This window comes from Trachurus trachurus (genome assembly GCF_905171665.1).
Source record: "Trachurus trachurus genome assembly, chromosome: 5".
NCBI lineage: Eukaryota > Metazoa > Chordata > Actinopteri > Carangiformes > Carangidae > Trachurus > Trachurus trachurus.
The window spans coordinates 7,514,037-7,527,076 of record NC_139896.1 but is presented as its reverse complement, the minus strand read 5'-3'; the positions used below and the strand labels follow the sequence as shown (position 1 = coordinate 7,527,076).

At 41.8% G+C, this 13,040-nt stretch overlaps 1 protein-coding gene across 1 annotated transcript; it reads right to left on the bottom strand.

Moving 5' to 3' along the window:
* Positions 1–1,656: 1,656 nt before the first annotated feature.
* Positions 1,657–10,375, bottom strand: LOC310985441 (adenosine receptor A1-like). Its single transcript, XM_083971035.1, has 3 exons — positions 9,676–10,375; positions 6,138–6,432; positions 1,657–5,270 (listed from the first exon to the last, which is right to left on the bottom strand). Exons 1-3 carry the CDS (start codon positions 10,296–10,298, stop codon positions 4,887–4,889), a joined length of 1,302 nt encoding a protein of 433 aa, XP_083827161.1. The 5' UTR covers positions 10,299–10,375; the 3' UTR covers positions 1,657–4,886.
* Between the last annotated feature and the right edge of the window lie 2,665 nt (positions 10,376–13,040).

Genomic DNA, 13,040 nt, shown 5'->3' with positions numbered 1-13,040 from the left:
AATGAATCTCAAGTCAGATGAATTTGCTTATCTTGTGTTTATTTGAACTGAAGTAATATACAGCTGTTGCCATCTTGGCTTAGCAGATATTCACAACCACTCCCAAAGTCGATCTTTGTCAGTCTGCACCAACTCCACACCGACTCATGAGACGTGAGGAGGGAGATCTGGAGCCACCAGCCATGAAACCTGCTGGGAGGTGGATCCAGAGCCTGAAACGTTTTAGTGTGATGGGCAAAAGTAGGTTTTTATAGGATAATTGTTTGAAACACACACTGTGTCTTAGTCCAAAAAAAGTCTGTGTTTCCATTTAAAAGTACCAAACCTAACACACTTACTTGAGACTAAATACAAACAGAGTTAATTAAAGGTTAAAACATGTTACAACAGCATGAAAGCAGCAGCTCCCAGTTCTTCATTTGTTTCTGTAGTACAAATAAAAAAAATGCTACTTTATTCAAACTGCCAGTGATTTTAGACACAAAACACAACAAACTTGAGATCTAGATTGGCTTATTTATGTATATATTTTTTTCTTTATACATATAATAGTCACCCGTTTTTCTTTTCTCTCCTTGCGATTGTTACAAACAAAAACACACTGAGCAGTGTTTGTATCATACATATTGTGAGAAACCTGTGATTTCAGGCTATATAAATAAACTTACAATCTGCATCAGTGTGTGGATTTCACAGGAAAGGGGAAGAGGCGAAGACAGAATTACTCTGGTATTTGAATAGTGACGAAAGTGATGAATAATTTTTGTCTAATGACCTTCTAAGAATTTCTGTTTCATTTCAAAACTAGGCCATCTGTACGTCATCACATTCCTTGTAGTCAGCATCCATGATAAAAGCTTTTTTCCTGTGTTATATTTTCCAACAGCAGATAACGCCAACGTCACTGATCAGTGTATTAAACAAAATAAAACAGCTGCTTTTACGGATTTGACTCCATCTGCTAACCTTATTTGTTCACTTATTCCTTCAGAATTATTAAAAAACAAGAAATAAACAGCTCATTATTAGCACTTCTAGCTATGGGCACTTCTGATTAACATGTCTACATGTACAATATCTAAGCTCTAGATTTTCTTATTGTTTATCTACTGTACATCTCAGAATATTGCACAAGTCAAGTTTCATTTATAAACATGGGTTTCGGCAGAAGTAAACAGATCAAAACTTAAAGCCACTATGTGTATGATTAAAAACACTTTGAGACCCCAATTCTGAAAACAGTCACTATGTTGAGCAGCAGCAGTCGCACCGCAAATGACATTCAATTGTTCATATGAAGTGGATGGATGTGGACACTGCTACACAAAGTGAGCTAACATGCTAACACAGTGTGGGTAGGCTTGCACTTATAAGTCACAATAGCAATACAAGCTTATGAAAACAATTTAAGTTGTAGGACTGACATTATTAGTAAATATCATCATGAGTTGTAGTGTAAGATAATAGTATGTTGGACCTGTGGCTGAACACAACCAACTGGATAGCTCGGTGGGTAATGCAGTGACTCTGGATTGGGAGGCTTGATGTTTGAATCCCACATGGGGCAAGTTATGTTACTGTTTGATCAACAAGATATTTAGAAGAAGAGCTTGTTTTCTTATAACAAATAGATATGAAAAGTATTTGTATCTGTAATCATTATTAGTCAGTGTGATGTACTGTCAGATAATACAATGGTGGAGGTGAGGTGAAAACATCTAGCTAGATAGTGCAATGGGTTATGCCATTTAAACCCCGCTATTGTGTTATTACACACACATAACACAGTAATTACACAGTAATTGCCTAAACATGGTTTAATATGATGGATAAACTGATAATAATACTGGATCATCCTCTATTGAAAAATAAAATGCACTGTCTCTTATTGAATTAATACAGGATGCTCAGTACAGCAAGGAGGCACGGACAAAGAGTTAGAGTGAGATTATGTAAAAAAGTCTTGCAAAACTAGAGCTGATTTTAAAAAAGCAAAACAAAAAACATAGCTAGAGCTAATAAAAAAAGTGGTGACATCATCTCAATGGGGGCAAAGAGTGGGACAAAGGATTTAAATGCTGCACAGGACACCTTGTCACCTCAGCCATGAGTGGGATTTGAACCCACAGCCTCTCAAGTGAACACCCACTAACCTATCCAGCCACGTGTTGGGCCTTTAGCTCAACCACATTACACGTCTTGACTCCACATGAAGCCAAGATGTGGATTTGCAGGAATATTTGCCACTGTTATTTGCGTTACATGACCGCAGTGATCAAGTTGCCCTAAGCAGGTGTTTAGTTGGCTCATGCTTTAGGCCGGCTCTGTTACAAGCGTTGTATCATTCATTAGTTTGTTAGCTTAGCTCTGCCAATGGAAAAAATATGTTCACAGTTTATTTAAGGTTATTTATTCTACTGTCAACAAGCCACTGCTCTTTTGCAGAACGCGTTTTACTTTCCCAGAGGGTATTAAATAAAAGTGACTATTATAACAGAGCTAATAAGCTGGCAGAAAGCTTCCTCTGTTTTGAACTCTCTGTCCTCTTAAAGGTCTGCACTGTCAAGATAGCTTGTAATCAGTCAGAGGTGTAAACTCACACAGAAATTGATTTCATTGAGATGAAGTGATTCCACTTTATTAGCAGGACCATCTCTATCTATCTCTCTAGTGTGCAATACTGGTGCAACCTGGAGATTAGTTGTCATCATCATAGCCTTCAGTGATATGTTAGTTCTACACATAGTGGCTTTTGAAGGATTTCACATGGGCGGAGAATCATATCAGCAGTTTCAGCAGCAGAGAATCACATTATTACAAGAGCAGCACTAGAGATACAATAATTAGGCTTGTCTGATGAAGATATAAAATGTGTGTGTGTGTGTGTGTGCTAGAATGTCATAGTACAATGGTACAACAGGTTAAGACGGAGATCAACCAGGTCACATTAACAGCCTTTGCTTTGTTGATGAGAGAGCATCACAGCGGCCTTGATGTTGACCTCGACAGAGAGACGTAAACTCTTGATGAATTCCTCGGCCGAGCTCTCACCCTCTGATTCCCCTTGTAAACGGAATAATCCCTCCAGTCTTCCTCCTCTCCTTCGCCCTCGCAGCCTTGTCACTTACTCACACAAGCCCACTCTCTGCTGAGCGACATAAGATCGATGTGGGTGCAGAAAAAATTGCCTCCCCACCTCTGATGGCCCTGATACCGAGAAGCACGGAGGGGAGAGTGAAATGCCATTTCTGTCATAAAGCACTGAGCGCATTTTGATGTTTCCACCTGCTAATGCACATAGAGCATCTAGCTGACTTTCGCTCACCATATGCTGTGACTTTTTTCTTTTTCTTTTTTTGCTTTCTTTGTTGTCATTAAACAAAAAATCTAATGAGTCCATAGAGTGTGGATTCCCCCAATCTGCTCACCCAATCAGCAGCTCTAATTACAGATACACAGCTGTTGGCTTAGTGAGGTAAATTTCACATAGGCTTACTTACACAGTCTCTCATCACAGTCATTTATACATACATTAGTTACAGTACATTTTTATCTGTCTCTGCAGTGATACTTCATGTGGGATCTTGTTCATTTTAAAGGGCGGCACAGCTCAGTTTACGTCAGTTCTGTAACAACGAAACAACAGAGAGGATGCGATGAAGAGAAAACCTTCTTCTTTTTCATCATCATCATCACAAAGCATCAGAGAGTCACGGTGAAAACCCCTGCAAGTACTGGAAATGGCCTGCAGATGCATGTACAGAAGAGGTACGTTATCAGAGTTAAATGATTATAACCCAGATTCAATGAAGCTCATTGGATGGAGGAGCTCAAACATTCTTGAGATTCACAGTTTTCTATTGAACAGCACAGAGTTACTATAGGTGGCTGCATGTTTTTTTGTTTTTTTTCATCCATAAATATTTAATGCGTTACATCAAGTAAAATTTTCTCTAACACTGATGCTGTTTTTAGCTACAACTATTAGCTAGTATCAGTCATTCTGTTGGTCAGATGGTGTCAGAAATTACAAATAAAAACCTTTACATGTGCATAATGTACAGAACAGACCATGTGGGGAAAAGTCCATGAGTCTGACAAGTTACTGCTAAAACTTTACCATCAACACAGCTGGTGACCAGATGTTCACCACACCACCAAGGATCCTGGTTGTTAACGCCAAGTGAGTCAGTTTAGCGTTTTCTCGTCTCAAGGTTATACATCCTGTATCCTGGTCCTTCTCAAAACACCAAGCTGGTTGCACAAACTCGTACCGGATTACTATTTTTAGCACGATGCTAAATGCTTCCTCTGTTCCTCGTAGTTCCTCTTCTCTTCATTTTCTGTCCATAAGGCCACAGAAATGAGCAAATTTAACGTAGCACATAAGATGTTTAACTAACTGAGAGATCATTCACATGAAAAAAGGTCATGAGTTTTAGGTCAAATAAAAAATAAAAAGGATACACTACTACGTATTGTCCCTATGTGCTACGGATACAGTATACACTTACTGATTCAAGTTCAACAGGATGATGTTGAAACTGATGAGAAGCCCCTTATCCCGTATGACATCATCATTTGTCAGTCAACTGGAGAACCAACAACCAGTCTTATCTAACAAAAAAGCCTGATGTGGATGTTTATCTCGTCTCCATTTGCACTTGTCGCTCTGTCCTCGCTCTTGGAAAACAATGGATGGATGAAATCGTTCAGCGACACCTCGTCTCGTTTCATCCCTCTGACGTTCCTCTCCGAAGCCACTGAGGCCAGTTTTGACCGGTAATCCCTCAAACGTGGATATAAAGCCTGAATCTTTCCCCCGTTCTGTGAAGCGAAACTTTACAGTGACACGGCAGTACAGTTACGATCTGTTTTCGAAAAGGTCACACGTCGTCGTCGTCGTCGTCGTTCTGCCTCAGCCTCCTCTCGTGGCTCAGTCCTCTCTGGCTCCCTCTCTGAGGCAGCCGACCGACCGGGTCCTGACAGAGGATGTACTGTTTCCAGATTTTCCAGAAAGCCGTGCGGAATTTTTTGATGCGGAAAGCGTACACTATGGGGTTGACGGCCGAGTTGCCGTGGGTGAGGATGATGGCGATGTAGATGAGGAACACTGGCTTCTCGCAGGCGGGACAGAAGAGTGTGATGCAGTTGAGGATGTGAAGAGGGAGCCAGCTGACGGCGAAGAGGAGAAGAACGATGGCGAGCGACTTCGCCAGCTTGAGCTCCTTCCCGAAGTAACGCCTCGGGTCCGTGTGGCTCGCTGTCACCTGTAGAGGAATAGGAGAACATCGTCAGCGTATAAGTTTAGATCCTTTCTAATCCATTCACATTCAGTCTGTTCTAGGGATGCACCGAATAATCGGTAACCGAATATATTCGGCCGAATATTGCAAAAAAAGCAACATTCGGCCTTCGGTGGAAACGGCAGCTTAAACCCCAGCTTTATTAGTAAGTGACTCCTACTGCTGGAAAAACAACAGCAACAAGAGCAGTGGGGGGAAAAACAGTGTTTCCCAACCTTGGGGTCAGGACCCCACGTGGGGTCGCCTGAAATTCAAATGAGGTCGCCTGAAATGTCTAGTAGCCTAATTGATGAATTAAAAAAAATCTGACCAAGAAAGGTTAGGAACCACTGTTTTAAAAGACAATTGGTTTTTTTTGGAATGTACTTGCATAGATCTTTCAGCACTCACAATGGGCCGATATAGGCCGAAATTAAAATCTTTATATAACTTGCTGTGCTTTTTTTTATTTTTTTTTATTTAACCTTTATTTATTCAGGAATGATCCATTGAGATTAAAATCTCTTTTTCGAGGATGTCCTGAGGAAATACAGATACAAGCAAACATACACAACAAGATCAAGGTAGGTTTTTGATGAGCAACGGCAACTGGAATATTCAAAAACTGTCAGAATAGTCAATAATTCTTTGAAAATTAAGTTTTAAAAAATATTTTAATTAAAAACTTTATAACCACTTTCGGTATTCGGTATTATTCAGTTATTCGGCCAAGCGTTTTGATTTTATTCGGTATTCGGCTTCGGCCAAAAAATGCCATTCGGTGCACCCCTAGTCTGTTCTGATTACCTGCATGTCAAACAAAGCAACCAAGAGGGGGGAAAAAACACTCACCTTCTTGTTGAGCTGCTTGTGGATCATGTAGAAGATCTCGGTGTAGATGGCCAGCATGAGCAGGAGAGGCGGCAGCACCCAGCCGAAGAAGTTGAAATAGACCATGTAGTCCATGCTGATGACCGTCTCGAACTCGCAGGTCACCAGGAGGTCGTCGGTGATCAGGGAGCCGTTGTCATGCAGACGCTGCAGGTTATTCCAGCCGAACATAGGCGCGAGGCCCACGACGATGGACACGAGCCAACACAACAACACGGCCGTGCCGGCTCGCCGCGGGGTCACGACTCGCTTGTAGCTACGGAAAAGGGGAGAAGATGAAACACTGAGGAAAGAAATCTCTGTGGTCTCATAATGTGACCATGATACTGTGCTTTTTATGATGGAAATGGTTTAGTAATGTGAGTTATATACCAGAATATCTTTGTAAGGTTTTGCTACCATTAGCCAACATAAACTACTTATTACAATATCTTTGTCAAAGGAAGGAAGACATTTTTATTTTTTCTCAATTTCTTCTTTAAAGGAGAATTCCATGCCATTTTTGAAACCATAAATCAAACAAACACTTTTTCCTTGTTGTGATGATTTCTTTACAAAAATAAACGGTCAGAGATATTATGGACATTACCACTGCAGTGCTCGACCGTTTATTTTTGTAAAGAAATCATCGCAACAAGGAAAAAGTGTTCATTTCTGTGGCAGGGAGAGCTAGAGATAGTAATGTCTTTCCAGGATGTTTCAGAGTTCGGCTGTCTGAGGTGAGCGACTACATGCAAAAACACAAAGTTTATACTGTTTATACTGTACACTATATGAGTTCAGTGGTGTCTCGTAAGGATTCGAGTCATGCACCATAGATATTTGATTGTTTTTTGAGTGTTTGTTGTGGTTGAAAGAATTGCCCCCATCTAGCCATGGTGTATCTCCGGTTTGCCTGCATCAATTTTAGTCGCGTTTTTTGCTCCTCCCAACACTGGGTGACCATCAGGAAAACGATTTAGGGGTCAAAAATGGCCGGAATTCTCCTTTAAGGCTGCATTTTTCACGGTTGAGTAAATATCTGTTGAATCTCAGTTACAATTCAGCCGGCGACGTCAGCTGTCCTGTCTCTCCCACACACACAGACACACACACACACACAGTGGTCTGCTGTGGGACAGGTCCGTGAATTAGTCACTGTCGAAGAAGGAACTGTGGCAGACGATGTTTTTGAAGTCAGCCTTGATTTCCAAACAGTGGAAGCTGACTCAAAGCTGACAACACTCTCACACTCGCTGCTTTGGATATGCACTCCACATTTCTCTCTCTCTCTCTCTCTCTCTCTCTCTCTCTCTCTCTCTCTCTCTCTCTCTTTCTCTTATCATGCCTGCTCTCCAGCCAACACAGAAACAGACACCACTGACATATGCACCAGAGCCAAACCTTCATATTTCTTTTTTTTCCTCCTCCTCCTCCTCCTCCATTGCTTTCTCTCAGTTGGCCTTGCTTCGCATACATAAAGTTGTATAAAGGGCACACACACACCCTCAAGAGTTCAGCCAGAGTGAGGAAGAAGACTGGACGAATGAAAGAAACATCATTGCAGTCGGTCTTCCCATATAGTGACGTCAGTTTTTATCTCAATTTGCGCACTCATAACCCTCTGTACAGCTGCCTGTAAAGCTTGTTTGTCTGCCTGAATGCAGATTAGCTGTCTGTTATTTCCTGGATTTGACTGCATGTCGTCCATCTATCTGGATTTCCCTGCGGGGGTTTTTGATCCTCGTCGCCTCACCTGAAAATCCCACCCTCTTCACTTGGACTGTTTTTAAATCCCCGACAGACCAACCACCCACCACCCTTATCGTGACCGCATGTGCTTCCAAACCACTTCTGCTATAAAAAGCCATCATCAGTGCTCGTAATAGTTTGCCCCTGCACAATCTCAGGGGAGGTTTAGGGAGGGGAACTCAATATCTGGCTCACACATTATCACTTTACCACAAGACTGCAAAAAACTATTCACTGTTGTTTGAAATTTGAACTTGCTGGTGCTTGGTGGTAATAAATTCTCTGAGGTTTGTGGGTCTATAAAATGTGCCTCTCTTTTTTGTTTTTCCTTTGTGGGGGAAGCACCAGTACAGTAACTCTTATTTCTGCTGCTAATGTCATTCCATTCTTCAGACCTTGAAGCAGAAAAATAAAGATATATTGCAGCTTTTCACGACATATATCCATACAGTTCTGTTTCACTTTGTGGAAAATCTCGCTAATGCAGTGCAGGCTCACCACCGTCTGACAAACGAAGGCTGAGAATCCATTAAACCTGCAGCATTCACACAATACACATTGTATTTTAAATGGTTCCTTTCATTGCATCCTGCATTAATACTTTCTCAGTGACAGCGTGCAGTGTGTACATGTTTTGTGTGTGTGTGTGTGTGTGTGTGTGTGTGTGTGTGTGTGTCGGTGGCCAGCTTAAGAAATTATGCAATCTATCAACCAGCCACCATGAGGCTATTGACCAATCATGCATTCCCTGCCAGACTCTGCCAGGCTTATTGTCAAATGAGCCAACTCTAGTTTGAGTTAAAATATGGTAATAATAAAAAAAAAACAGACAAAAGCAGGCAACAAAAAAAAAAACAATCATGATTTACATTGATTTTCTCCTGTGCTGCTGCCACACAACAAAAATACCAGTTCCCAACATCATGTTGTCTCCAAACCAGCCCACAGCAGGAGGCTAAAGATCAAGATCAATACAACATTTATGACTTTGACGTGTTTATGTCCAGCTGGGAAAAAGCTTATGTCCCCACAGATGTGAAATTTAACAGTTAAAAATGTGCCAGGTGGAGCATCCTTTTGAAAATCTATCTATCTATCTATCTATCTATCTATCTATCTATCTATCTATCTATCTATCTATCTATCTATCTATCTATCTATCTATCTATCTATCTATCTATCTATCTATCTATCTATCTATCTATCTCATGTTTAGACTTCCCAAAATAATAACCTGAAGTGCATTTAACAATAAACTACAAGCAGTGTCAGATCATCAATGTTTGTATTAGGCTATTAAGGTAATTAATATGATATGAGATATGATATGATATTATTTGCTATTTGTGCGAAATGTATAGTCTACAATTAAGTGATTACATATTAATAATGGATGGATGAACGAATGAATGAAGAGCCTGAGTGAGACGCTTCCTGTGGATCAAAAAATCAGGCACGAACACACATCACATGTCTTTGTCTTTATATCACAGACCTGCTGTAATTTGCAGCAGATGTGTAACAGAGATGTTAAAGCAGATTAATGCAGCTGTGCACTGAGGTTACTGTAATCTCATTTAAATGAACAGACAGTCTGCTTTTAACCCCCCACACATGTACATTTAAAACAAAAAGAAATCCGCAGACACAGTGTGGAGGAGCGTTTTCTTTTTTGGTGAGTGCCCTTGGTCCGACCAGACACAACGGCTTGTTTTACTGTAAACGAGACAAGATATTGAAAACTAAAGGAATTCACCTTTGGGCCTACCTCATGGGTATTTTGACTCTCAGATAGCGGTCGATGGCGATGGCCAGCAACGCCAGGATTGAACTTTGAGTGAGGACGAGCACAGTGCAGGCGACCAGCAGGCAACTGTAGAAGTGCGTCTGGAGTCCGATGCTGATGGTGATGGCGAGCGGGATGACAAGAGCCCCGACCGCAATGTCAGCCAAGGCCAGGGAGACGATGAAACAAAACGTGGTGTCCCTCAAAGACCGGTTGATACGCACAGCCCAGACCACCATCACGTTGCCGATGACCGAGGACACGGCGATCACCACCTCCATCCCGATGTACAGGGCTTTGGAGGCAGGCAGACCCGAAGTCATGATCACGGATGAGGCTGGATGAGCGTGCGCGCAGCAGCAGCAGCAGCAGCAGCAGCGGAGGAGAAACAGCCACAGAAACACAGAGGAGAAGGAGTTCCCTGTTGTTGGAGTTTGTGGTGGGTGCCGACTAGTCCGACTGAAACCCCCCGCCCGAGGAGGAGGCTTCGCATGTTTTAAGTCCCACGGAGGTATAGAGGTATAGTGTGAGTCCGTGGGTGTGTTTTTGTTGTTGTTGTTGCTGCTCTGAAGAAGTATTTCAGGAGGACATGGAGCTGCATGCATGCGCGCCTGACGCAGAACTTGGTCTCCGTAAAACGACGAGGCGGTGATTCCGAGAATGAAGTGGTCCCTGGAGCCCTGTTGGCAGGACGGACCAGGGACTGACTGACTGACTGACTGACTGACCGGGGAGACTGGATGAGTCACAAATAGCTCCCCCCCAAATCACGGATTAGCAGCGCTGCCCCCCTCTCCTTCAACATGAGGCATGTGGCAAACACACAAATAGTCCCAACCAGTGACTGTGGAGCAGAAATTAGTCATTTTGCGTAATTGCGCCATCGGTTTCACTCACTCTCCCTCTCTCTCTCTCCGGTTTAATCCCCCTGTGTGGACAGAGCTGGCTCAACACGGAGCAATATTTATTTCTCTGCAGGTATTTGTTGCTTTCGACCAAGCAGGGAGTTCAGATCATTATGAATATTAATAATAGGCTTCCTGCAAAGTCATGTGTGACTGAAACCTCGCCCTCAATGGGAGTAGAGATAGTGAGTCATGAACATCAAACATAAAGGTGCATCTTATTACTTTCATTCCTTACACTTACTTTGATGTGATAAAAAAAAAAAAAAAATACTGTAGAGCAGCACCAAGCTGCCAAGAATGTGATTATAAAGAGGGATTAGACCTGATGGTTTCTGCTCAGTGTGGCTGCAGTTTCAGGCTGAGGTGAGGAATGTGTGGTGTGGTGTGGAAGGTTTAAGCTCAAGAAGCTTTTGGCACAGTGGAGGAACCAAGTTGGATGAAGACAAATGGCCACAGGCTTTGTGTTGGAGGGAGGCAATAAAACCAAACTGGACAACGTCTGCTTGGTATCAGTGCAAAACAGCAGGACTCGATGCTCACAAACAAACCTATATAGATGCAAATGAGATTCAAAAACAAGCTGAGTGAGTGCATATGTTTGCACACACACATACATGTCAGGTTTCGATTTGGACAAAGTCTCTGTCAAACTCTGAACAACCTGTTAACAGTCAGAAAGTGATCAATCTATCATCTCTCCCTCTCCTTGACTACAGTGAAGGTGCTTCCCCCTGACAGTGATTTACGTCCGACCTGCACCCACAATCATTTCGTCTGCAGCTCCTCCGTGACTTTCATCAGCAGCGGCAGCATCGCCTCATCCACTCCCTGATCAGAGCTGTTCAAAACCAGGGACACCGACCGCTCTGAAACCAATTTACTTTCACATCCTGTCCTGCAGTGAGTAAATTCAACAATTCACCGCAGAGCTGGAAGGAATCCCACAGTGATAAGAAGCGGGAGCGAAAGCAATCCCTTGTCTTTATGATGTAAGCAGGTGCAATTTAAAGTTAAATCTGTACTCACATTTTATTAATTAAAACAGCAGAAACTTGACAAATGCCTCCCAGATGTCTCATTTTGAGTCAACATCATGATAATAAGCCCCTTCCTTTTCTTGTCTTGCCATCTATTTTGTGTCTGCTGAAGCTCAGTACCTACTGTCAAATAAATAACAATACAGTAAAAGTGACATGTAATAACCAAAAAAAGAGAGAAAGTGTTACAGCTCTAATAGCTTATGTTTTGTGTTATTACTTATTATAACATAAAATCACACACAACATTAAAATGAGCATTTTCACAGCTTGGAACAACCTGAAGATTTTTGGAGCAACGCCTTGTGACCGAGTGACCATATTGTACAAGGCTGATATAAAATAATACACCATGATTAAACATTGATACCGATTACAACTCTGTTGTCAATCATTGTCACTGAATCACCTGGGATGAGTTCAGAGGTTAATTTGTGCACAATAACTTTGACATAATGGACCACAGCACGTCATACATTAAATGGTCAGGTGATTATTCTGCTCTTCTTTCAGTTTGTACAACATTGCACATCCCAGACAAATAACTAAGTCCAGTTGCTTTCAATTTAACCTCCTTTGAGATTGCACAAACATTTCCTCCCATTTAAAAAACTGTGATCACAATCTGGCTTGAGCAACATTTAGAAGTAGAACTGAATTACTGCCGAAGATTAAAGTGAATCCTCATAAAACAGGACTCTGGCTCTGCCTCTCAGCTTCTGGATGCTCTGCATCAGTTTGATGAGTGTTTACAGTGTGTATCTCATCCCCAAACATCTTACATGAATAAAAATATCAAAATGATGATATACGAACCTTGAATATTTCCATGTTTGGCTTTGTGTGTGCACAAAAGGAAACATTTTTTTTATGAGTAATTTGATTATCTGAGAGTCCTTTGACCCTCTGCACCTCGTCACAGCAAAAAATACCGTGACCACTTCCAGATAAGTCTCTGATGAACAAATCCCTAATCTATGACACACACAGAGACACATGCTCCTTTTAACATCCCAGTCACCAGAGAAACAGCTGTATTTATTTAGTTACTTTTAGTTAAGTTTTTTTCTGTTTGTTTTTCATTTCCGGCTGCACGTGTGCATGTGTACAAGAGCATTACATGGTCACTGTGTCTTCTTTCATTTACAGAAACTATGAGCGACAGCCGTCCCAGGAGGAACTGACAGTTATCTGGAAGCTGTTGTCAATTAAGACACACAGAGGACTGAGCACGATGCATCTGGAAATGGGGAAGTGACTAAGACCACAGTGTGACCACCATCTCTCACACTATCAGACTATCAATGCGAACAATGACACGAACACTAAGATGAATATTTATCACCTTTTGTGGATCCATGAGTGACATAACACTCTTTCCCAGTGCTTGATTCACAGGTAT

Bases quoted from the DNA above. Each gene is read 5' to 3' on its own strand.
- LOC310985441 (XM_083971035.1), bottom strand. From the start codon at position 10,298: ATGCATGCAGCTCCATGTCCTCCTGAAATACTTCTTCAGAGCAGCAAC. The intron at 6,433-9,675 runs GTAGGCCCAAAG...CCTTTTCCGTAG, and splicing joins AGAGTCAAAATACCCATGAG to CTACAAGCGAGTCGTGACCC. The intron at 5,271-6,137 runs GTGAGTGTTTTT...ATTCCTCTACAG, and splicing joins ACAAGCAGCTCAACAAGAAG to GTGACAGCGAGCCACACGGA.